This window comes from Schistocerca americana, chromosome 1, assembly GCF_021461395.2.
Source record: "Schistocerca americana isolate TAMUIC-IGC-003095 chromosome 1, iqSchAmer2.1, whole genome shotgun sequence".
Classification (NCBI taxonomy): domain Eukaryota; kingdom Metazoa; phylum Arthropoda; class Insecta; order Orthoptera; family Acrididae; genus Schistocerca; species Schistocerca americana.
The window spans coordinates 660816014-660843017 of record NC_060119.1 but is presented as its reverse complement, the minus strand read 5'-3'; the positions used below and the strand labels follow the sequence as shown (position 1 = coordinate 660843017).

General features: G+C 37.9%; 1 protein-coding gene across 1 annotated transcript in view; it reads left to right on the top strand.

Moving 5' to 3' along the window:
- Nucleotides 1-27004, top strand: part of LOC124587131 (collagen alpha chain CG42342) — a 610604-nt gene that overhangs the window by 557020 nt on the left and 26580 nt on the right. Inside the window, exon 24 of the mRNA XM_047131431.1 lies at nt 1973-2150. Coding sequence (XP_046987387.1) covers nt 1973-2143 — 171 coding nt within the window. The 3' untranslated portion in view covers nt 2144-2150. The remainder of the gene's footprint in view (nt 1-1972; nt 2151-27004) is intronic.

Here is a 27004-nt window from a genome sequence, read left to right as displayed (position 1 = left end):
TCTGTGAAGCTACCTTTTCCTTAAACCTTAAATTTCTATGCCCATAGTGATGCACTTTAATTTATTTGTCACTTTTTTTTGAATGTTGTTTGAGGCTGATATGTCTTGTTGAAGGCATCTATAAAACTATTGAAAAATTTTTCAAAATTTGTGTTACTTGAGATTAGTGATGGAAAGGCCATTTTGTCCCATTTAGCTTATTATCAAACACAAATAAGTTTTCTTTAGTGAAGTTCTTTTATATGGATTTTTATGCCTGTAATGTTGCTCCCTGTCAGTGTCATCTCAATGAATAATACAGTATGATCTGAGTCAAGCCTACCTTTTCACGCATCTTTTCTTGAGATAATAGTGTAATTTTTCTTAGCACACCTACAACTGGATATTTTCTTCCTCTTGCTAGTAGATAGTGTTTCTTTTTCAATTTACAAAATATTCTAATTTCTCTATTCATCCATGGCTACTCATTTTCACTTTCAATTAGCTTATTCCAGATTCATTGTAAAATGTGAATTCAGTTGCATCATATTTTCACACATGTTCACATATGTAATTCAGTGTGGTCAATTTATTGAATTTTCCTATGACTTATTTATATTTTTAAATATATTTTTATACACCTAGTTCCATAGGTCCAAATTGAGGAGCAAATTTCCATGGTCAAGGAATGAGTCAGGATATAAAAACTGCTGAGTATATACTAGAATCAACAATATAACACTGGAAATGCTAATTATTATTATTATTATTATTATTATTATTTTGAGGAAGCCCCCAAAAGAGTAGAAGGAGTGAGTCATGAGGGAATTATTTAGTTTAGACTTAAAAGTGTGTGGATTACTGCTCAGATCTTTTTGATTCTTGTGGTAGCTTACTGAAAATGCATACAGCAGAATACTTCCCCACTTCTGCATAAGAATCAAGGAGTTGCAATCCAAATGTAAATTGGATTTCTGCCTAGTATTAAGTGAATGAAAACTGACAATTCTTGGAATAAGCTCTTAGTCTTAACAACAAATGTCATTAAAGAAAATATGTATTGAGAGGCCAATAGAAGAATTTTCAGACTTCTAAACAGGGGTTGACAAGAAGCTGGTGAACTTACACCAAAAATTACTCAAACTGCCAGTTTCTGAACCAAAAATACCCTTTGTGCATGAGAAGTGTTATCACAGAAGATAATACCGTGTGTCATAAGCAAAAGAAAATAAGTGAAGTAGATTAATTTTCATGTTGGACTATCAGTTATTGCAGATACTTTTCTAATGGTAAATATAGCAGTTTTTAAACAAGATCTTGAACATGCACTTACCACAGCAGCTTCCTGTCTACCTGAACACCTAAGAATATGACTGTTCAGACTTGCTAAACAAATGCCCATTCCGTGTACTCAGAATGTCAATCTTAGTTGGATTGCGTGTTAAAAACTGAATCTTACTGTAATTTTGCATCCATTTATTTTCTATAATCCATGAACGTATGTCTTGAACTGTGGTAAATTGATACATTGCCTATGTTGCACTCCACATCCTTCACTACTAAGCTAGTGTCATAGAGAAACAGGAATATTCTAGAATTGCCTGTCATATCAGAAGGCATACAATTTATTTATAGTAAACAGTATGGTCCAGTTTGATCCCTATGACAACACAAATACAAACTCAAACACCCATTCAACCATGCCACAATGAGACTCTACATCACAGTCGTTCTCATTACCATGGAGAATGACATTTGCTGTTTGTTCTTAAAGTACAAGAGGATCTAGTTGTGAGCAACTCCTCTTATTTCACGATGGTCCAACTACTGCAGTGATATTTTATGATCATCACAACCAAACACTTAAGTTAAATCAAAGAATGCTATGTCTCTTACTTGTGTGCAAGGAACATAGTTTTCCACTTCATGTTGACTGTGCCTATAATTAACCATATCTGACTTCCATTACAACTTTGCTTTATGGGATTCTCAGGATTATGCACAACATGTTACACCTCCTCCAACACCGCATCTTCCTGCAGTAACAGCAGAGCCTGCTGAGAGTGATTATGGGGACCCTGGTGAAGGAGAAGAAGATTATGATGAATACGAGGAGCATGGTAATGGTAACTACAACAATCAGCCCTCCAGATACCGACATTAACACATGGGTAAGTCTATTTTGTGATAGCTGGGAAAGAGTGTGTTTCTATGTGCAAATGACAAAAATTATGGAAATTTCTTCTTACATAAATTAGAAAGGATTTACAGATTTCCTATCTTGTATTAAATACATCAAAACAAAGTTCCCAGAAAATTGTACTAGGTAAAGGGGCAACTAATTAACTGTACTTCTAATGCTTGTATATTTTTATCTGCATTTAAAACCTCTTGAAAAGACGAGTTTGGTGACATAATGTTTGGTAATATCAGCAGTAAAATTTTTGCAAAAATATCTGTGTAATATTTTAAATACAAGTGCCAAGGTAGATAGCGCAATGCTGTTTCTACTCCACTGAAGGTGTTAACATCACTGAGCAGATCTGAGTCCACTGCCACTGCACTTAGGGATGGTGGAGATGGGATGAAATTTAATAGGGTCAGACACTGTGTCCTGTATCACACTGATTACTAAAAAGGATGTATAGAAGTTTATTTTGTGAAAATAGCAATGGTTCTGCAAAACATGACATACAAACGTGCATTGTAAGTTTTGTCTACAACGTCTGTGAACCAACAAGAATCCCAAAACCGGTTGAAAAGAAAACAATAACAATAATGCAGCATTACCTAATCCTTTCACAGGCACATCAGCATTATTTTAAATCCACAAAACCACTTGATAATGTGAAGAAACACCAGAAACCTGTTGCATATCATATAATATGATGTAACAGTTTTTAGTAAATATATGTTTAACTCAAATCATCATTCAGTAAATATATATGTAACTCAAATCACCATTTTCTTTTGTCTTTCCCTGGGCTGGTTCATACTCCATTTGTTGCTCCTATTTCCATGAACTTTTCCATTTGCTTATGCAGGATGTGGTGGTGTGCTACAGCTACATGTCAGTGGAGGGTTTATAATCATAGTGAAGTAAATCATTGAACTATGATTTGGAGAAATTGAAATTTTTGTGCATTTACTAAAACCAAACATTTCTTTCATTTATAAGTAAAATGGGATCCCCTTTATTTAAAAAAATTAAATGTTATGAATTATCATGACAATACCATTAATGTTAAAGTTGCCATTAATGCTCCAGTTTCATGTTCTTGTTTCATGCTCCAGTTTCATGAGGGGACTGTCATTTCAACTGCTATGAGTTTTGATCTCTAAATAGATTTTTTGCCAGTACAGTAATTTTTATAGAATGTTATTTTTGGTCAGATTTCATGATTATGATAAAACAAGACGTAAACAGTATCTCAATGAAAATGAAGAGTAAAAAAGCAGCTTCATAAACATAAAAAACATTTGGAAAGCATCACAAAGAATGTAGCATCAGATTAAATACTTATTATGATTTTCATAGATATTGATGAGTATCTGTACATGAGTAAGCACAAAGCAAAGAACACGCTGTTAAGCGTGTGCAGTGAGATATGTGCTATTTAGTACACTGTGTTTTTATAGTTATTTAAATATAAAGTGGGATGAAATCAGGAGACGATTCAAGTCAAATAATGTCATTGCCTCATCATATAATTTCTTTAAGTATGTTTTATTCAGTAATTGCTTAAATATGTTTTATTCAGTAGTTGCATTGGTGCTAAAACAAAATGTGCAGGGCTATGCTGCACACACATATTCTTTTGTATAAAAAGGGGTGCATCTCCAAGAAATTCTGGCAAGAAGCCTCTCAGGAAATCAGCATAAATGCAGACAGTTACTGTCTTTTCGATAAACTACAGGCCAATGGCAAAGTCATTAAGGATTATACACCACACATGCATGCTTTACTGTTGCTGAATTTTTACTATACTGCCCAGCAATGCATATTGAGCAAATCTACATGTCTGCAGTTGACAAATATAACTTCATCATTGAACAGTATGATAAAATCTACAAAATAAGGTTTATTGCCAAAAATAACCTTCATGATGCTACTGATGAAGCTGATAAGGGAATCTTGTGAATTGATTTGAAGATTTTGCTAAACCAGTTCACAAACTCTTGTTATCATTGTTATGATACAAGCTACATAATAGGATATCATACAGCATATACTTCATTGACTTGTTTGGCATATATATCACATTCACTGTACACTAAGAGAATACTGAAGTTTTCTTCATCACTAAAGTTCATTCTTCACACACTGTCACAAACACAAAGACACTAGAATTCATGCACACCAATAACAACAGGTGCCCACTGTTCCTGACATTCACCTGAATCATTTTCAAGTACTGTTTGTCCCTTCAGCAGGGCAGAGAAAGTAGCTGGTTGCCAGTCTTAGCACTTATATTTACAAAATTGTCTGTATTCTGTTCAAAATTATATTCAGATTGGACATGAAAATTGGAAGTGTGGAGCAGAATTGCCTCATAAACTTACTACTGGATCTTTGTATTAACTACCACTCAGCTCCAAGTTGCAACTGAAAACCATATAGAAAAACTCAGCTCATTAATAATTAAGTTTCCCTATCATATTGTCATTACTGGAGGAGACTGTAACCATCCAGCAATTGACTGACATAATAAAATTTTTGTAACTGGTGTACATAACAAGACATCATGCGAAACAATACTAAATGCTTTCTCTGAAGCCTATACAGAACAAATATTTCAGAGACCACATATGATGAAAATATATTAGAGCAACACCAAAAATAACAAGCATGAAAGTGTCACAGAGATGTTCAGCCAACTACAGTGGCAGATGCTACATGGGAGGCCCTCTGTATCATGATGTGGCTTACTATTAAAAAACTAAGTAACCCCACACTTGTAAGCTCCTAGATGAGTCAACCAGTACATTGCTTCCTACTATGTATATTTTACAAAAAAATCATTAAGGTAAAATTAGAGAGACTTGAACTCACACAGAGGCATCCCGGAAATCATTCTTCTTAGAATTCATTTGCAAGTAGAACTCAAAAGCTGCAACCCTATTATCACTAGTATTGTAAAATCTGCCAGTTTGCTATCAGACAAGTCATGCTTAAAAAATTAAATGCTCCAAGAAATATCCAAAAACAGTTTGGAACATTATTGAAGAAAAAGCTAACAACTATGATGATACAGTGAAACTGATCACGCAAAAGTAGTATGGCAAAAATGATGACTCTTTGAAAGCATTGGCCATGAAATTCATTGGCAGAAAAACTGCACCCATACCTAATGTTTTGAAAAATTTATAAGGTCACTAAAAAGTAGAAAATCTGCCAGCTATGGTGATATTGTTAGCAATATATCACATTATTTTTCTATTACCTTTCTAATCAATCAATGACTTGGGGAATATTTTCTGATAGACTTACATATGCTGCAGTGAAACCAACCTATAAAATTGGACACAAGCAAACCACATCTAATCATAAATCTACTTCACTCCTCCAAATCTGTTCATAAGTATTTAAGGAAGTGGCCTATGTCAGAATAGTGTGTCATGTAACTGAGCAGAATTTATTAACTACTTCACAGTTTAGCTTTCATAAAGGATTCTCCACACAGAAAGCAATACAGTACTTTACAAATGATGTGCTGGCAGAGCCAAATATGATAAATTATTGAGGTGGTATATTTTGTAACCTTGCCAAAGTCTGAGAGCCTGTGAATCAAAAAATTCCGCTGGACAATCTAAAGTACTGTGGTATTAATGGAGACCCTTTTTCATGTATTTACAGATTGTGTCATGGGCATGAGACCAACCTCGGAACTGGAGAATATAATATGTGAGGTTGTGAAAGGATTGATACTGTGTCCCTTCCTACTTTTCACCTATATACATCATCTTCCACTGACATTCAAGGACAGAACAAAAAAGTTAATATTTGAGAACAGCACAAAGATACCAACCAAACGTCCAAAGTTAATATCTGCAGATGCAGCTCATATGACAGATTAACTAGTTTACATGTAACAAATTTGTTTGTGTGGCCATCCTCCACAGCAAGCACAGAAATATAGTTTACATGTGTTTCACAGTAAAAATCTTTTGTCTTAATTTCACAAAGACTCATAATATGCCTTTTTAATCTGGCAATAAAGACCTGTTAGTGTCAGGAGACAACAATAGTCATAAACTAAATAAAACTTCGTGCACAAAATTCCTTGGGGTGACGTTTGCTAACAAGTCAGAATAGAGTCAACACAGATGAACTAATTCAGAAGCATGGTTCAGCATCTCCTTTGCTGACAAATGTCTCTCTTTTTTGTGACCTAAAGACAATAATGGAGGGTTATTTTGCATATTTTCACTACTTGTTGCCTTATGGAGCTACCTTCTGGAGCAGCACACCTAACATTAAGTGTGTATTCAGAAGAAGCAAGGCAACAAATATGTTGTGAAAAATAAATAACCAAATATCTTGCAGAAACCTTTTTAAGGATCTTAAGAGTTCTTAAATTCACTTCCCAACACAGATTTCCCTCAATGGCTACTGTCACTAACAATGAAAATTAGTTTCATTTAAATGTGATGCAGATAATCACAACACAAAACACAAAAATAATTTTCATCAAGACGTTTCCACCACATCAATGAAGTTGGTGCTATTATGCCAATAACAATACTAACAATAATAATAACAACTTTATTTTTATTACACCATTACAGCGAAAGACAACATCAAATACATAGTACAGGATGATTAATGACACAAAATACAATAGGTCAACTACTGACATTACAACTTTATATTAAAATCAGCTGACAAACACAGTGTCACACAGTATTGCCCAGGTATTCATTTTGCCAATTTTGTATTAGAAGCTTTAAAAAAATGCTTTTATAGGTATCAAAACAAAAAAATTCATTTCCATGTATTCACGAATACCTCTTTGAAATTATGAAACAGTCATGCAAAGAAATGTACAAATGTATGAGTACAGTATCCAAATCAAGAAAGTGATCCTGGACAGTTTCTGTATGCTAGCTGCAACTGCTTCACATGTCCACAAAGTAGTTTTATAAACATCTCTGTGACAATGCCTGATCATAGCTCTCTAGGCAGCTACTGTTTTTGTCTACAGTCGTTTGCACTTGACAGTTGACAACTGTCAAACATGCTGTCAGGTACCAAGGATATCCTTAATTTCACTTGACTGCACAAGTATCTTAGGAAGGAAGGAAGATTGGGTTTAACATCCCATCAACATTGAACTCATTACATGTACATCACAAGCTCAGATTGTGTCAAAGACAGGGAAAGAAATCAACCATGCCATTTCAAAGAATCCATTATGGCATTTGCATGGAGTGATTTAGCAAAATCATCAAAAACCCAAATATGGATGGCTGGACATGGGTTTGAACCATCATCCTCCTGAACATAAGTCCAGTGTGCTAACTACTGTGCCACCTCATTCAGTGAGTGTCTCAGTAGTAAAGAATAAATGTATTAAAGCTTAATGCTTGATACAGCATTTTCATGCATCTCAGTGTTTATGATGTCATATCTCTTGAACTATGTATCTTACAGTGATGTATTTGTGTAGGTACATTCAGTGGCATATGTCAATACTGCCTTCAAAATATCTCATGAATAAATGGAAACATCTAGCATGAAGCAGCAGTTTTTCATGCATCTCTGTGCTTAAGACATCGTATCTCCTGATCTGTGTGTCATACAGTGATATAATTTTGCAGCTACATTCAGCAGCAAATGTGGATACTGTCTGAAAAATGTGTTAAGAATGGAGTTAGTTGAAAATAAGTACAAGGTGTACAACTTTGCTTCCGCCGTTTGCTGATAGGTGGCGACAACAGCAAGTAGCGGTCTAAAGAAGCAGATCACAGGCATCAAGCATTTAGCTTGGATCTCGGTCAACATAATCTCATTCAAGCATTAGTTGATTTTTGTCTGCATCATAAAGTTGTTAGTGATTGAAAATATCAGTTTACTAGCGCAATTCTCATCATTTGCAGAAGGTGTTACTATTTTGTTTCAATATGGAGGATACAGCGGCTGAGTCTCATCGAATGCTCTCAAGCACATATGGTAAGGACACTATTAGTGAAAGGACATGTCGTGAGTGGTTTCAAAGCTTCAAGAACAGTGATTTTAATGTCATAGACTGGCATAGAGGTGGAAGAGAGAAAGTTTTCAAAGATGCAGTGTGCTCCCTGCCACTGTTGGATAAGCAGCAGCCAGCTTCTTCTTCTACTTCTTCTTTCTTGGCTCTACAGCTCATGATGAGCCTTGGCCTCTTCTACAATTTCCTTCCATCTCTCTCGGTCCTGTTGCCAATACTCTCCAGTTTCTATAGCCCATCTTCCTAAGATCTTTGATTACTCTATCTTCCCATCTGGCTCTTGGTCGACCACATCCTCTGCCAGCAGCAAGTTGTATACTCTTAGCTCACTTATTGGTTACATAGTTTAATTCTTAATTTCTTTGCATGTTTTTGGGTACTTGCATTGTCTAATTCATAAATTTTGGGTGTGTTATAGTATTTGAGAGTTGTAGCATCACGCTTTAGTACCTGTATAGTGTAAATGCGCGTATTCGTCTGTCTTCTGTTTTTGTTTTGAAAGGCCAGTGTCGGTTGGTCACAGCTGGTGTGCTCCCTGCCGCCGTTGGATAAGCAACTGCCAGCAGCAAGTCGTATACTCTTAGCTCACTTATTTGTTACATAGTTTAATTCTTAATTTCTTTGCGTGTTTTTGGGTACTTGCATTGTTTAGTTCATAAATTTCAGTTGTATTACAGTATTTGAGAGTTGTATCATCGCGGTTTAGTACCTGATTAGTGTAAAATTGCGTAGTCTCCTTCTGCCGCTGAGCAGTGTGTCAGCAGTGTGCAAGTAGCAGCATTACTGCATTTACTAGGCAATCTTGTATTTTAATAACCGTTTAAATTTTGTGTCAAATTGTTTGTGCTCTCTGTAGATTAGTTTAGACGTTCTTTGCACAACAGTTTTTTTAGCATGGATAAGGACTGCGACTGCTGTGTTTGGATGTGGGCTGAGTTGGCATCCCTTCGCTCCCAGCTTCAGGCAGTGTTGGCTTTGGTCACACAGCTTGAGGGTGTTGCCAATGGGCATCACTGTGGGGGGCCGGATGGGGGTTTGTCAGGGACAGCCAGCTCGTCCCACGCATCCCCCAATTGGACCACAGCTGTGGCGGCCCGGGATACTGCCCATATTGAGGGTGACCCCTCACCGGTGGTAGAGTGGGAGGTCGTCTCGAGGTGTGGCAGGGGGCAAAAGATATTCCGGAGGGCTGAACGGAAGGCCTCTCCAGTTTGTCTGACAAACCGGTTTCAGGCTCTGTCTCTGGCTGATACTGATCTTTGGCTGGACATGGCTGCTTGTCCTGTTCCAGAGGTTGCCCCTCAGTATGGAAGATCCAGGCGGTCGCAGAGGATGGGCTTACTGGTATTTGGGAGCTCCAACATCAGGCGCGTAATGGGGCCCCTTAGGGATATGGCAGCAATAGAGGGGAAGAAAACCATTGTTCACTCCGTGTGCATACCGGGGGGGAGTTATTCCAGATGTAGAAAGGGTCCTTCCAGATGCCATGAAGGGTACAAGGTGCACCCATCTGCAGGTGGTCGCTCATGTTGGCACCAATGATGAGTGTTGCTATGGATCAGAGGAAATCCTCTCTGGCTTCCAGCGGCTATCTTATTTTGTGAAGACTGCCAGTCTCGCTAGCGGGATGAAAGCAGAGCTCACCATCTGCACCATCATCAACAGGATTGACTGTGGGCCTTTGGTACAGAGCTGAGTGGAGGATCTGTTTCAGAGACTGAGACAGTTCTGCGACCGTGTGAGCTGCAGAATCCTCGACTTGCGCCATAGGGTGGTGGAGTTTTGGGTTCTGCTGGATAGGTCAGGAGTCCACTACACACAGCAGGTGGCTACATGGGTAGCAGGGGTTGTGTGGCATGGACTGGGCGTTTTTTTAGCTTAGATGGCCTCGGGCAAGTACAGAAAGGGCAACAGCCTCAAAGGGTTCAGGGCAAAGTCAGGACACACAGGGACCAAGCAGCAATCAGTATTGTAATTGCAAACTGTCGAAGCTGCATTGGTAAAGTACCAGAACTTCAAGCACTGATAGAAAGCACCAAAGCTGAAATCATTATAGGTACAGAAAGCTGGCTGAAGCCAGAGATAAATTCTGCCGAAATTTTTACAAAGGCACAGATGGTGTTTAGAAAGGATAGATTGCATGCAACTGGTGGTGGCGTGTTTGTGCTGTTAGTAGTAGTTTATCCTGTAGTGAAGTAGAAGTGGATAGTTCCTGTGAATTATTATGGGTGGAGGATACACTCAACAACCGAGCTAGGTTAATAATTGGCTCCTTTTACTGACCTCCCGACTCAGCAGCATTAGTGGCAGAACAACTGAGAGGAAATCTGGGATTCATTTCAAATAAATTTTCTCAGCATGTTATAGTCTTAGGTGGAGATTTCAGTTTACCAGATATAGACTGGGACACTCAGATGTTTAGGACGGGTGGTAGGGACAGAGCAACGAGTGACATTATACTGAGTGCACTATCCGCAAATTACCTCAAGCATTTAAACAGAGAACTGACACATGGAGGTAGCATCTTGGACCTACTGATAATAAACAGACCCAAACTTTTCGACTCTGTAAGTGCAGAACAGGGAATCAGTTATCATAAGGCCATTCCAGCATCCCTGAATATGGAAGTAAATAGGAATATAAAAAAAGGGAGGAAGATTTATCTGTTTAGCAAGAGTAATAGAAGGCAGATTTAGACTACCTAACAGATCAAAATGAAAATTTCTGTTCCGACACTGACAACGTTGAGTGTTTATGGAAAAAGTTCAAGGCAATCTTAAAATGCATTTCAGACAGGTACGTGCCGAGTGAATCTGTGAGGGAGGGGAAAAACCCACCGTGGTACAACAACAAAGTTAGGAAACTACTGCAAAAGCAAAGATAGCTTCACTGCAAGTTTAAACGCAGCCAAAACCTCTCAGACAAACAGAAGCTAAACGATGTCAAAGTTAGCATAAGGAGGGCTATGCGTGAAGCGTTCAGTGAATTCGAAAGTAAAATTCTATGTACCAACTTGACAGAAAATTGTAGGAAGTTCTGGTCTTATGTTAAATCAGTAAGTGGCTCGAAACAGCATATCCAGACACTCCAGGAAGATGATGGCATTGAAACAGAGGATGACACGTGTAAAGCTGAAATACTAATCACCTTTTTCCAAAGCTGTTTCACAGAGGAAGACCGCAGTGCAGTTCGTTCTCTAAATCCTCGAGCAAACAAAAAAATGGCTGACATTGAAATAAGCGTCCAAGGAATAGAAAAGCAACTGGAATCACTCAACAGAGGAAAGTCCACTGGACCTGATGGGATACCAATTCGATCTACACATAGTACGTGAAAGAACTTGCCCCCCTTCTAACAGTCATGTACCGCAAGTCTCTAGAGGAACAGAAGGTTCCAAATGATTGGAAAAGAGCACAAGTAGTTCCAGTCTTCAAGAAGGGTCATCGAGCAGATGCGCAAAACTATAGACCTATATCTCTGACGTCGATCTGTTGTAGAATTTTAGAACATGTTTTTTGCTTGCGTATCATGTCGTTTCTGGAAACCCAGAATCTACTCTGTACGAATCAACATGGATTCCGGAAAGAGCGATCGTGTGAGACCCAACTCGCTTTATTTGTTCATGAGACCCAGAAAATATTAGGTACAGGCTCCCAGGTAGATGCCATTTTCCTTGACTTCCGGAAGGTGTTCGATACAGTTCCGCACTGTCGCCTGATAAACAAAGTAAGAGCCTATGGAATATCAGACCAGCTGTGTGGCTGGATTGAAGAGTTTTTAGCAAACAGAACACAGCATGTTGTTCTCAATGGAGAGACGTCTACAGACGTTAAAGTAACCTCTGGCGTGCCACAGGGGAGTGTTATGGGACCATTGCTTTTCACAGTATATAGTGTTTTGTAAGCCACCTCCTTTGTTGATGGACTACATTTTCTAAGGACTGTCCCAATGAATCTCAACCTGGTACTCGTCTTACCAACAATTAATTTTATATGATCATTCCACTTCAGTAGATAGTGTTGGAAGTTCCATGCGACTTTTTGCAGATGATGCTGTAGTATACAGAGAAGTTGCAGCATTAGAAAATTGCAGCGAAATGCAGGAAGATCTGCAGTGGATAGGCACTTGGTGCAGGGAGTGGCAACTGACCCTTAACATATAAAAATGTAATGTATTGCAAATACATAGAAATAAGGATCCTTTATTGTATGATTATATGATAGCGGAACAAACACTGGTAGCAGTTACTTCTGTAAAATATCTGGGAGTATGCATGCGGAACGATTTGAAGTGGAGTGATCATCTAAATCAATTGTTGGTAAGACGAGTACCAGGTTGAGATTCATTGGGACAGTCCTTAGAAAATGTAGTCCATCAACAAAGGAGGTGGCTTACAAAACACTTGTTTGCGAAACTTGAGTATTGCTTATCAGTGTGGGATTCATACCAGGTCGGGTTGACAGAGGAGATAGAGAAGATCCAAAGAAGAATGGCGCGTTTCATCACAGGGTTATTTGGTAAGCGTCATAGTGTTACGGAGATGTTTAGCAAACTCAAGTGGCAGACTCTGCAAGAGAGCCACTCTGCATCGTAGTGTAGCTTGCTGTCCAGGTTTCGAGAGGGTGCGTTTCTGGATGAAGTATCGAATATATTGCTTCCCCCTACTTATACCTCCCGAGGAGATCACGAATGTAAAATTAGAGAGATTGAAACATGCACTGAGGCTTTCCGGCAGTCGCTCTTCCCGTGAACCATACGCGACTGGAACAGGAAAGGGAGGTAATGACAGTGGCATGTAAAGTGCCCTCCACCACACCCCATTGGGTGGCTTGCAGAGTATAAATGTAGATGTAGATATAGATACAGAATTGGAGACACTGCTGAGTGAAGACTCACATCAGACCCAAGTAGAATTGTCACGATTAGTAGGAGTGACCCAGCAAGCCATTTTAAAATGTCTCAAGGCTATGGGCATGTTTCAGAAGGAAGGAAATTGGGTCCTGTGTGAGCTGAAACCAAAAGATATTAAATGGCTTTTGCGTGTTTGTGAACAGTTCAGAGGCAAAAACGGAAAGGACCAGGGATGAAAAATGGGTTGATTACGATAACCCTAAATGCAAAAAATCATGGGGATATCCCAGCCAGGCTTCCACAGCGATGCCAAACCGTATATTCTTGGCTCCAATATCATGCTCTGCATTTGCTGGGACCAGCTTGGCGTCGTGTACCATGAGGTGTTAAAACCAAGTGTAACAATCATAGGCACTTGTTATTAAATGCAATTAATGCATCTTAGCACAACATTAAAAGACAAAGGGCCGCAATACAGTGAGAGGCAGGATAAAGTGATTTTGCAGCATGACAATGCTCAACCCCGTGTTGCAAAAGAGGTCAAAACATACTTGGAAACATTAAAATGGGAAGTCCTACCCCACCCACTGTATTCTCCAGACATTGCTACCTCTAACTATCACCTGTTTAGATCAATGGCACATGGCCTGGCTGATCAACACTTCCAATCTCATGAAGAAGTCACAAATTGGATTGATTCATGGATCGCTTCAAAAGATGAACAATTTTTTCGACATGGGATTCATGCACTGTCTGAAAGATGGGATAAAGTAGTGCCCAGTGATGGAAAATACTTTGAATAATACATGTGCAACTAGTTTGTTTCATTAAAGCCTCAAATGTTGGGGAAAAAACGGCGGAAACAAAGTTTTACATCTTGTAATAAATTTAAACGTCATGTATATTGCAGCAGTTTTTCAGGCATCTCAGCGTTTATGATGTCATACTTCCAGAACTATGTTGGGTAGGTAGTTACTATCCCGCAGAAATTGTTGTCTGACCTTGAAGTATATGTGTACCAAGTTTGGTTGAAATCACTCCTGTAGCTGGGAGGACATCTGTAAGCCTCCCCCCCCCCCCCCCCCTCCCTGCAGTATACCTCACACACATGCACACATACATTTTTGGTAACATGTATGACTTAATAAATACATATATATCATAGAAAGAGTGGATAATAGACCAGTCATTTATTTGTTTTTGAGTTCCATGAATCCTTCACATGAGAGCATCAGTAGGATGTGTAACATGCAGATTATTGCAGTAATAACCATATGTAAATGGTCATAAGGCTTACAATCCAAATCATATGTAAACAGATACATGATAAGAGAAGTCTAAATGTTAAGTTACTATCTCAAAATTATAGTAGTAATATTAGTCATGTAAACAAATTATGAGGCTTAGACTGTAATTTATATATAAAACTTTCTGGCAGTGCTGTATAATAATTCCATATAGTAATGCTTACAATTCAGTTCACAAAGTATAACACATTGTAAAAAAAAAAAAAAAAAAAATACGTAAAGAGTAGAAAGAGCTTTCTGAAAGATGAAGATTTGGCTGTTTTCTGAATTTAGTCAGATTGCCAATGACTGATTTGATACGAACTGTAAGTTTATTGTATACTATTAAGATTGAATAATGTACCATACTGAGATTATTTTATGTGTCTTTGAAGATCATGTTTAACAATGTAGGAAAAGACAGATCGCTTCTTTACAGTAAGTAGCACTCTGTCTTTTCCTCAATTGTTGATATTCCTACCCGGAGTTTCATTGTTTGAAGATCATGTTTACTTCTTGTGTCATGATCATAATATGCACTGTTCATTTTGTACACTGTACAATTCTTGTTGACAAAGCACATAAGTGAAAAATTGTATTGGTGTGGCGTATTATGGATCCCCAGCAGTTTGAATAAATTTCTGCAAGAGCATCTACTCATTATCCTGATAAACCTCTTCTGTGCTATAAAGATTTTATTTGTTTGTGACTGCTTCCCCCCCCCCCCCCCCCCCCCCCCAGAGAAAGTGGACATGGTGCTACAGTAAAGGCTGTTAGTGGCGCCAAAGCTAGCATCCAGGCCCTAGTGAATGGGACAGGAACTGAAATTGAGGGTAGCAAAGCAAAAGCTGACATGCTTAAATGTTCCTTTACAAAATGAAACCCAAGAAAATTGCCCCAGTTTAACCCTTGTACCACTGAAATAATGAGTGAAATCAGTGGTATTGAGAAACAGCCGAAATCTTTAAAACTGATTAAATCTCAAAAAAATCTGTATCAGATTCTATACTGAATTTGTGACTGAGTTAGCCCCTCATCTAACTATGACCTATTGTAGATCCCTCGAACAAAAAGCCGTGCCCAATAGCACTGGAAAAAAGCACAGGCAACACCTATGTACAAGAATGGTGGCTGAAGTGGTCCACAGAAACACTGTCCAGTATCCTTGACATCCATTCAGTGTAGAATCTTAGAACATATTCTGAGCTCAATCATAATGAGGTAGGTCCAACAGAATGACCTCACCCCTGGCACCAGCATGGGTCCTGAAAACATCTATCATGTGAAACCCAGCTCCCACTTTTCTCTCACAATGTATTGAAAGAAAGAGGATATTAGTGTTTAACATCTCATTGACAATGAGGTCATTAGAGTGAAAACACGTTCAGGTTAGGGAAGGACGGAGAAGGAAAGCAGCTGTGCCATTTCGGAGGAACCATCCAGGCATATGGCTTAAATGATTTTGGGAAATCACAGAAAACCTAAATCAGGATGGCCAGATGCAGGTTTGAACCATCATCCTCCCAAATACATACTGAGAGCTTTGGTTCAAGGGAGTCAGGTAGACGCAGTATTTCTTGATTTCTGAAAAGCATTTGACTTAGTACCACTACTATGCTTATTGTCAAAAGTTATATCATATAGGGTACAAAGTGAAATTTGTGACTGGATTGAGGACCTTTTGGTAGTGAGGACGCAGCATGTTATCTTGGGTGGGGAGTCATCATCAGATGTAGAAGTAACTTCTGGTGTGCTCCAGGGCAGTGTGTTGAGACCCTTTCTGTTAATGTTATACATTAATGACCTAGTGGACAATATTAATAGTAACTTCAGACTTTCCGCAGATGGTGTAGTTACCCATAATGAATTACTGTCTGAAAGAAGCTGCTTAAATATTCAGTCAGATGTTGATAAGATTTGAAAGTGGTGCAAAGACTGGCAACTTACTTCAAATGTTCAGAAATGTAAAATTGTGAACCTCACAAAATGAAAGTACATAGTATCCTATAACTATAATATGAGTAATTACAATTGAAACTCAGCAATTCATACTATTACTTGGGTGTAACACTTTGTAGGGATATGAAGTGGAGTGATCAAATAGGCTCAGTTCTGGATAAAGCAAGTGGTAGACTTCGGTTTGTTGGTAGAATACTGAAGAAATGCAATAAGTCTACAAAGGAGATTGCTTACAAATCACTCATGTAACCAATTCTAGAATACTGTTCAAGTGTGTGGGTCGCATACCAAATAGAACTAACAGGGGATATTGAACATATACAGAGCAGGGTAGCATGAATGGTCACAGGTTTGTTTGACCCATGAGAGTGTTAGGGAGATGCTGATGTAACTGAACTGGCAGATCCTTGAAGATAGATGTAAACTATCTTGAGAAAATCTATTAACAACGTTTCAAGAATGGGATTTAAATGGTTACTCTTGGAATATACAGCAACCCACTACGTATCCCTCACATAGGAATCATGAGGACAAGATTAGGATAATTAGGCATTCAAGCAATCATCTTCCCCTACTTATTAAATGAATGGAACTGGAAGAAGCTCTAATAACTGGTACAATGGGATGTCACCTCTGCCATGCACTTCACAGTGGTTTGCAAGTATGAATGTAGATGTAGATGCTGGTAAGTGGAAGGTAATATCAGAGGTATGCAGCTTTGATTGTTTCCAAGTCAAACATATGCAATCAAATGAATGCCAAATGCTGCCAAATTAAGTCTTTTACATAAGTCAAGGATGTGAACTCACCAGTTTAGATTGCTGTTTATATGTAATCCCTTGCTGTCTGCAAATAGGGTGAAGTGTGGTTTTTGGTTCATATATAATGGCAATTCATTGATAAAGGTTAAAGACAGTAAGTGACCAAGCACTGAGGCCTGTGGTATTCGACATTTCATTTCATCCCCGTCAGAGCAGGCAGGTGCCGTTGTAGAATTACTGAACCCTGGTTTCTGCTTTCTGTCATCTAGATATGCCTTGAGCCATATTCATGCTCTTTACTATTTACGCCATAGTGCTCAGCCTTTCTATATATAATTTTGTGATCTGCACTGTCATTCCATGGGCAGATTACAAAAGATTCCAACTGGTGACATTTATTGTATGTGAATTAGAGAAATTGGTTAACAAATGAGAAAATGACCTATTTAGTTGAAATGATTTTGATGTAATTGAACATGTCATATTTACAGTGTTGACCATGTCATTTTTATTGTATTTTTCAAAAACTTCTGTTTGATAATTCTGTGTATTTTGTACAAAAAATGTTTTATATGAACAATTTCTCTTCCTGGAGCTGAAATTATTGAATTGACTGAACAGAAACATGTGTAGTGACACATAAAATTTAAAATTGTACAGTTATGTAATTTTGCATTCAAAATGAGGTGATGAAACTTGTCTTCTGCAGATCATTAAATTACCGCAAAAGATGTTAAATAATGATTAATATATGCAGAATAAAGAATTAATACTCATAAATATACAACAACATAAAAAGTTACAATGTGTCACATATTACACTAGAAGCATTTATCACCTTCTCCTATATGAAGTACTGTCTGAAAGAAGCTGTATAAATATTCAGTCACATCTTGATTTAAAAGTGGTGCAAAGATTGGCAACTTTCTTTCAGTGTTCAAATATGTAAAATTGTGCACTTCACAAAATGAATAAGTGTAGTATCCTATGACTATAATATCAATGAGTCACAGTTGCAATTAGCCAACTCATGCAAATACCTGGGTGTAACACTTTGTAGGGCTTTGAAATGGAATGATCACATATGCTCAGTTGTGGGTAAAGCTGGTGGTAGACTTCTGTTACTTGGTAGAATACTGCAGAAGTGCAATCAGTTCCCAAAGGAGATTGCTTACAAATTACTCATGCAACCAGTTCTAGAATATTGTTCAAGTGTTTGGGATCTATACCAAAGAGGACTGACGTGTGATACTGAATGTATACAGAGAAGGGCAGCACAAATAGCCACAGGTTTGTTCGATTCATGGGAGAGTGTTACAAAGATACTGAAGAAAGTGAACTGGCAGACTCTTGAAGATAGGCATAAACTATCCTGAGAAAGTCTGCTGACAAAGTTTCAAGAACTGGTTTTAAGTGATGACTCTAGGAACATACTAAAACACTCTACATATCATTCACATAGGGATCATGAGGATGAGGTTAGAATAATCACACCACACACAGAGGCATTCAAACAATCATTCTTACCATTTTTACCATATGTAAATGGAACTGGAAGAAGCCGTAATAACTGTTACAATGGAATGTACCCTCTTCCATGCACTTCTTTTGGTTTTCATAGTATAAATGTAAATGTAGATGTAGATATATAAGTTTTTTTTTTCAGTATTTCGTAAACTGAATAGAATGATACCCAAATATAACACAAAATCTAAAACTGTTACATTACAAAATACACATTCATAACAATGAAACCCAAGGAAGAAAGAACACAATTAAATACAGCTTAGTCATTGCTGTACTTATTCCAAATTATTAATGTTTCAAGAAAGAATCTACATTGCTCCTTCTTTATGTAGCTACTGGTGCACATGAACTTTCTAAAAGTAATACAAAGAAAATTAATGCATATAAACTGGTATTTCTGAAATACTAAGCTATATCATGTATATAGTGATTGAACATTCACGATATGATTTGCGAGGTCCTGAAAAGAAATTCACAAAATCTGGAACTGAAGAGGAGAGAATACAGCTTTAAAGCAAAGGCACAGTGTCACTGCCATTCTGTATGTGATGTGTCTTTCCAAATGAGAAGAAGGTTTGTGAAATAAAGTAGATCTGTATTCCAACCACTTGCAAGGAAGCAAGACCTACTCAGTTCCCTGCAAGACATTTTCTGGTTAAAAATAGACTTTTGCACAAGAATTTCCTTCACTTTGTGTTATTGTATATTGAAAACAAGAGTTTCACTGCTCTGGAAAGCTTTTCTGGTTATTTTTGTCTTATAAAAACCAAATATGTTGAAGAGTCACATCAGTGACCAAGTTAGTTCCTTTTTTTCCTTAAACATGTAGCACTACAGCCTTTTGTAACTCCTATTGTTGCTTGCACCTCTTAGATGGACATTTGATATCTCATATTCCTGCAGGGTGATTGTTGAAACTACTATGGAGAGCTTGCAGTCATCTATCCATGCATTTGGCTTAGCTGTTATTCTAATTCTTGCTAACTGTCTCCAGAATACTGCACACTTTTGAAATTTATCTGACTCTTTCATAGTTGAGTGATCTAACAGTGGAACTTTTACCATTGTCTAAGAAACATATTCACTGCCTATTGTGACCCTTATCATTGCATGTATCTCTTAGTTAGACATATGATGTTTCTATTCCCAGCAGACTGATAGTTTAAAACTACTTTGGGGAACCTGTTGTCATCCATTTACTGCACATGATTTTGTCATTATTCGGATACCTGTCATCTGTCTGCAGAATACTATGTGCTTTGAAAATTTCTCTGACTCTTTGATTCTTTCTGTGATCTAGCAGTGACATTCCTACCATTTCCCTAAGAAACCTTATGTTCACTGCTTGAACTCCTGCCTTCAGATGTGGTTACCCATATTTGAGTTCTGTAGCGGTCCACTGACATCATAATGTATCATTTTCATTCTCTCATTATTCATTAAGAGAGATGTTATGTGGGGATTAGCTGTAAATGCAGTTTACTCAGGATCATCTACGAATATTTTTTGCAATATAATTTAAAGTGTTGTGAGAACAGCAAACTTTTTTTAGTGCTTGACATGTCTGGAACCTGACATTGATTCTTAATGAATTGATCAATCTATGAGGGTAATCCCAAAAGTAAGGTCTCCTATTTTTTTATAAGTACATAGACCTGTTTATTTCTACAATGATTTACATTGGTTTACAGCTTGAACATTTAGCTAATTTTTGACATAATCACCATTTCTGTTGGAGCATTTTTGTAGATGCTGTGGAGTTTTTGTATGCCCATGTCATACTAGCTCAACACCATGCTGTTCAGAAATGTTATGAACCTCTTCTTTCACCTCGTTGTTGGAACTGAATTGCTTTCCAGCCAAATGTTCTTTTAATCTAGGGAACAGGTGATAGTCACTGGGTGCCAAGTCAGGACTATATGGTGGGTGGATGATTATGTTCCACTGAAACTGTTGCAGGAGAACAATGGTTTGCCGAGCAATGTGTGGGCAAGCGTTGTCATGGAGAATGTGTACCCCCTTGCTCAACATTCCTCTTCTCCATTCTGAATTGCCTGTTTGAGTTTTTTCAGTGTCTCGCAGTACCTGTTAGCATTAATTGTGGTCCCAGTGGGCACAAAGATGACCAACAATACCCCTTTCCAATCCCAAAAAATGGTTGTCATGACTTTACCAGCAGACTGTGTTTGTTTGAATTTCCGCAGCTTTGGAAAAGAAGGATGCTGCCTCTGGTGTGAGTGTTGCTTGGTCTCAGGTTTTGTAATCCATGACAATTGAGTCCAGAAAGTTGTCCTGTTTGGCTGCAAGGCAGTGAAGAAATGTGCAGGAAGCATCAACTCTTTGTAGCATGTGGTCCTCAGTCAGCATGTGTGGCACTCATCTTGCACACACCTTCTGGTAATTTAATGTTTCCATTAAAATTCTGTGAGCAGTGCTTCGGGAAACCTCAGGAACCAATGTGCAGAGATCATCCAGGATGATCTGCCGATCTTCAAGCGTGCTTGCTCAACCTTCAACACTCTCTCCTCAGAAATTGAAGGTCTCCTGCTCCGTTGTTCATCGTGAATTTCGGTCCAACCAGCTGCAAACTCTCTACACCACTTATGAACATTTTTGACATCCGTGCACAACTCACCATACACTTCCATCAATTGACGCAGTGCCCTTTGCATTCAAAAACCAAATAACTGCACGCAATTTGCACTTGGCGGTAATATCCAATGGGAGCTCCAGTCTCAATGGCTGCCAAGCCAAGACTGAGCACCTCAGGACAGCATGCACATGTTTACACACAGAACCAATACAAGGACATCATTGGAGTAATGACCAGGTTACAATTTTTAGAGCAGCGATATATTTTCAAAATAAGACCACAAGTGTTGCAGTTATAAGTGATGACACAGGACTTGACTGAGCACATGCTTTCCTAGCAATGCACAAAATTCTTCAACTGCAAACAGGGTCAGAGAAGATCATCATTATTTCTGATGATGCTCCTAGTCATTTTAAAAATTGTTACCAGCTGTTTGAACTGAGTAAGTCGCTTGTGCCAACTGACTGGGTATACAGCGCTACTGGTCACAAGAAGTGGCCTGGTGATGGTGTAGGAGGCCTGCTGAAGCACCATGCTACAAAACATAATCTTTCAAGACCAAATACAGCTGCAATTCAGAATGCTGAGGATTTTATGAGAGTCATGAAATCTTACACATCCACAGCCCTCATTCTTTTGCCCAAAGAGGAAATCGAAGAACTCCATGAGCAGAAAAAAGAAGAATGGTCCAAATGAACTGCTCCTGTGAAAGGAATTCAGAAGACACATTTTTGTACTGAAAGTGATGGGCGAACTCATGTTGCACTCAGTTTAAAGAGCAAGAAAGAAGAAATTTCATTTGTTTGGCCAGAAACAGCAGGATAATATTCAGATTCACAAACTGAGAAGAGGGATGTTTTTGGGGTGTGTGTATGACTGTGACTAGTGAATTGCAGAGATTATAGTCACCAGTTATGAGTTAAATGAAGTTGTAGCGAACTTTGTGCTTTCACATGGACCAGGGGCTGGATATGGGTTTCCAGCTGAAGGAAAGCTACAATGCCATTGATGCTCACTTTCTGCTCACAATGTTTTGAAGATTGTAAGTGCTCCAGTTCCTATTGGTTCAACAGGACGGCATCATTCTATATCAAAGGAAGATACTGAAGCAGTGGAACACATTTTTAGTTCATTGACTGGCTAATTTCAGTACAAAACAGAGTGCATGGAAGTTGTATAAATTGAAACCTTTAAGTCTTTGGACCTTTCACATACATTTTGGGACCATTAAAATGCTTGAAAAATGAGTCTCTTACTCATCTTTCATAACTAAAATTATGTTAAATAAGGCTAGGTTTTGATTTTTATGAGCCTGTTATGTGAGAATGTGATAATAAAACAGGTTTTATGTATGGCAAAAATTTCAATTGTTTATAAAATCCATTGAACCCAAAAGTGGAAGCTCTCCTTTTCAGAGATTGTGGAACTATATGGTACTAATCAACAGAAAAAAAAATCTAAAATTTTATCAATTGGCAGTTCAAAAAAAAAAATTTCCATAAATTATAAAAAAAGTTCAGAGTGCTATAGTAAAAGAACTTCGACAGATAGGTCCAAATGAAGGATTTCTTTGTAATCATAAAGCAATTACCTTTCAAATAATAGAACTAACAAAATATCTAGAACTGTTCCAGAGATACAGCATTTTAAAATTTTTCCCAAAATTTGCATCTTCAAAATTGTATGTGCAGTCTCATCTTTGGAGGGCTGTATCTCGAAGCAGAAATTGTTTTGGAGAATACAAAAAAATACATGTTCCTTACTTAGTTGTTCATTTTAACATATGCTAAATTCAATAACATCTGAGACTATGAAAGGTAATATTTTTTCCTAGCCTTCCTGAATTGATATGGACTATTACTCCACCTCAAACAGTGTGCGGAAAAAAGAAACACCTACATCTTTCAATATAAGCTTTGATTTCCCTTATTTTATTACAATAATCATTTCTCCCTACATTAGTATGTGTCAACAAAATACTTCCACATTCAGAGAAGAAAGTTGTTGATAGAAAGTTCCTGAGAAAATCCTGCTGCAAAGAGAAATGCCTTTGTTTTAATGATGTACGCCCCAAATACTGTATCATGTCCATGATGCTTTCTTCCCTATTTCTCGATAATGCAAAATGTGCTGCTCGTCTTTGAACTTTATCAAAGTACTCCATTAATCCTATCTGATAAGTCTCCTACTCCATGCAGCAGTGCTTCAAAAGAGGATGGACAAGTGTAGCATAGGCAGTGTCTTTCTGCCAATAAAACATTTTCTATGTGTTCTTTCCAATTTAAGTTGCTCATAATAGTAACTCCTAGATATTTAGTGGAATCTATGACCTTTAGATTTGATTGATTTATTGTGTAACCAAAGTTTAATGGATTCCTTTTAGCACTCACATGGATGACCTCACACTTTTCATTATTTAGGGTCAACATCCAATTTCTACCACATATAGATATCTTTTATAAATCATTTGTCAAATTTGTTTTGATCATCTGATGGCTTTACTAGATGATAAACAACAGCATCATCTGCAAAAAATACAATATCACTGCTCAGAGTGTCTCCTAAATCATTAATATAGATAAGGAACAGCAGAAGGCCTGAAACACTAACTTGGGAAATGCCAGAAATCACTTCTGTTTTACTCGAGGACTTTCCGTCAATTACTACAAGCTGTGACCTTTATGTCAGGAAATCATGAATTCAGTTGCATAACTGAGATGATATTCTATAAGCAAGCAATTTCATTACAAGCTGCTTTTGAGGTACAGTGTCAAAAGCATTTTGGAAATCTGTGAATACTGGACCAATTTGAAATCCCTTGTTGACTGCACTGAACACTTCATGTGAGTACAGAGATATTTGTGTTTCACAGAACAATGTTTTCTAAATTCATGTTGGCTGTGTATCAATAGACCATTGTATTTAAGGTAATTCATAATGTTTGAACACAATATATGTTCCAAAATCCTGCTGCATATCAATGTTAAAGAGATGGGCTTGTAATTTAGTGGATCATTCCTAATTACTCCTATTGCCTTTCTTGGATATTGGTGTGCCCTGTGCAACTTTCCAGTCTTTGGGTACAGATCTTTCATCAAGCAAGGTGTTGTATATGATTATTAGGTATGGAAGTATTGTACCAGCATACTCTGAAAGGAGTTGTTCTCCTATAGTTACTTCTATATCCTTTATTGACCCTCCATCCAAGATAACATGTTGTGTTTTTCCTAAATTCCAAATCCCATCACAAGTTTTGCTTGATGGCTTAGACCATTGTACTTTTGGTAATATGTTTATGTGTGGTACTGAGTCCAAAGCATTTCAGAGGCACAGAAATACCTCATCCACTTGACTGCCTTGACATACTGCTTTTAGGATGTCATGCATGAAAAGTGGGAGCTGGTTTTCACATGATCAATGTTTTTGGAATCTGTGTAGGTTGACAGAGAAGATCACTCAGTTCAAGAAATGTTATTACATCTGAGCTGCACAGCAAATTGGCGTCAAGTATACTGGATGGTAGTTTTTGGATTGCTTCTGTTGCCTTTCTTGTAGAAAAGACTGGCCTGTGCTTTTTTCCAAACATTCTGCACAGTTTTTTTGTTCAAGGGATCTCAGTGTATCAGGGTTAAAAGAGGTGGTAACTTAGCTGCAACTTTTGTATATAATCTGATAAAGATTCCTTCACATCCTGGAAAAAATTCAGTTGTAATGATTTCAGCTGTTTCTATATCACTCATCTTTGCAGTGGCACAATAATTAAATTGGGGTAGTACTTTAGGATTTTCTTTGTTAAGGAACATTCAAAAATGAAGCTCACCATTGTTACCCTCAGATTCAGTTCCTCTCCGGTCAGTGAGTGCCTGGACACTAACTTTGGTCCATTAACAGCCTTTACATTTGACTAGAATTTCTTCAAGCTTTTTAAGGATTCTTCCAATAATATTCTGCTTGCTACTTTCTATTGTAGTTGTTGACCCCCCTCCCCCCCTTCATGAACCATGGACATTGCTGTTAGTAGGGAGGCTTGTGTGCCTCAGCGATACAGGTAGCCATATCTCAGGTGCAACCTCAGTGGAGGGGTCAGACAAATGTGTAGTTCCTAAAGATGGGCTGCAGCCTTTTCAGTAGTTTCAGGGCAACAGCCTGGATAATTGACTAGTCTGGCCTTTTAACATCAACCAAAATGAGCTTGCTGTGCTGGTACAGCAAACAACTGAAAGCAAGGGGAAACTGCAGCTATAATTTTTCCTGAGGATATGCAGCTTTACTGTATGTTAAATGATGATGCATCCTCTTGGGTAAAATATTCTGGAGGTAAAATAGTCCCCCATTCTGATATCTGGGCTGGGACTACTCAGGAGGACGTTGTTATACAGCAGAAACAAAACTGGCGTTCACGGATCGGAACGTGGAATGTCAGATCCTTAATCAGACAAGTAAGTCAGAAAATTTAAAAAGAGAAATTGGTAAATTTAAGTTAGATATAGTAGAAATTAATGAAGTTCGGTGGTAGGAGGAACAAGACTTCTGGTCAGGTGAATACACAGTTATAAATACAATACCAAATAAGGGTAATGCAGGATTTGGTTTAATAATGAATAAAAAAAATAGGAATGCAGATAGGCTACTACAAACAGCATATTAAACACTTTATTGTAGCCAAGATAGACATGAAGCCCAAGCCTACCACAGTAGTACAAGTTTATATGCCAACTAGCTCCGCAGATGATAAACAGATTCAAGAAATGTATGATGCAATAAAAGAAATTAATCATATAGTTAAGGGAGACAAAAATTTAATAGTCATGTGATAGTACAGAAACAAAGAGAAGGAAAAGTAGTATTTGAAAATGGAATAATTGTAAGGAATGCAAGAGGAAGTCACCTGGTAGAATTTTGCACAGTGCACAACTTAATCATAGCTAACACTTGGTTTAAGAATCATGAAAGAATGCTGTACATGCAGAAGAGGCCTGGAGACACTGGAAGGTTTCAGATAGATTATGTAATGGTAAGACAGAGATTTAGGAACCATGTTTTAAATTTGAAGATATTTCCAGTGGCAGGTGTGGACTCTGATCACAATTTATTGGTTATGAACTGTAGACTAAAACTGAAGAGACTGCAAAAAGGTGGAAATTTAAGGAGATGGGACCTGGATAAACCGAAAGAACCAGAGGCTGTAGAGAGATTCAGAGAGAGCATTAGGGAACAATTGATAAGAACAGGGGAAAGAGATACAGTAGAAGAAGAATTGGTACCTTTGAGAGAAGAAATAGTGAAGGCAGCAAAGGATCAAATAGGTAAAAAAACAAGAGCTAGTAGAAATCTATGGGTAACAGAAGAGATATTGAATTTAATCTCTGAAGGGAGAAAATATAAAAATGCAGTAAATGAAGGAGGCGAAAAGGAAGACAAACGTCTCAAAAATGACATCAACAGTAAGTGCAAAATTGCTAAGCAGTGATGGCTAGAGGACAAATATAAGGATGTAGAAGCATTTAACACTAGGGGTAAGATAGATGCTGCCTACAGGAAAATTAAAGAGACTTTCGGAGAAAAGAGATCACCTGTATGAACATCAAGAGCTCAGATGGAAAACCAGTCCTCAGAAAAGAAGGGAAAGCAAGAAGTTGGAAGGAGTATATAGAGGGTCTCTACAAGGGTGATGTACTTGAGGGAAATATTATTGAAATGGAAGAGGACATGGATGAAGATGATACTGCGTGAAGAATTTGACAGAGCACTGAAAGACCTAAGCCAAAACAAGGTCTCGGGAACAGCCAGCATTCTATTAGAACTACTGATAGCCTTGATAGAGCCAGGCATGACAAACCT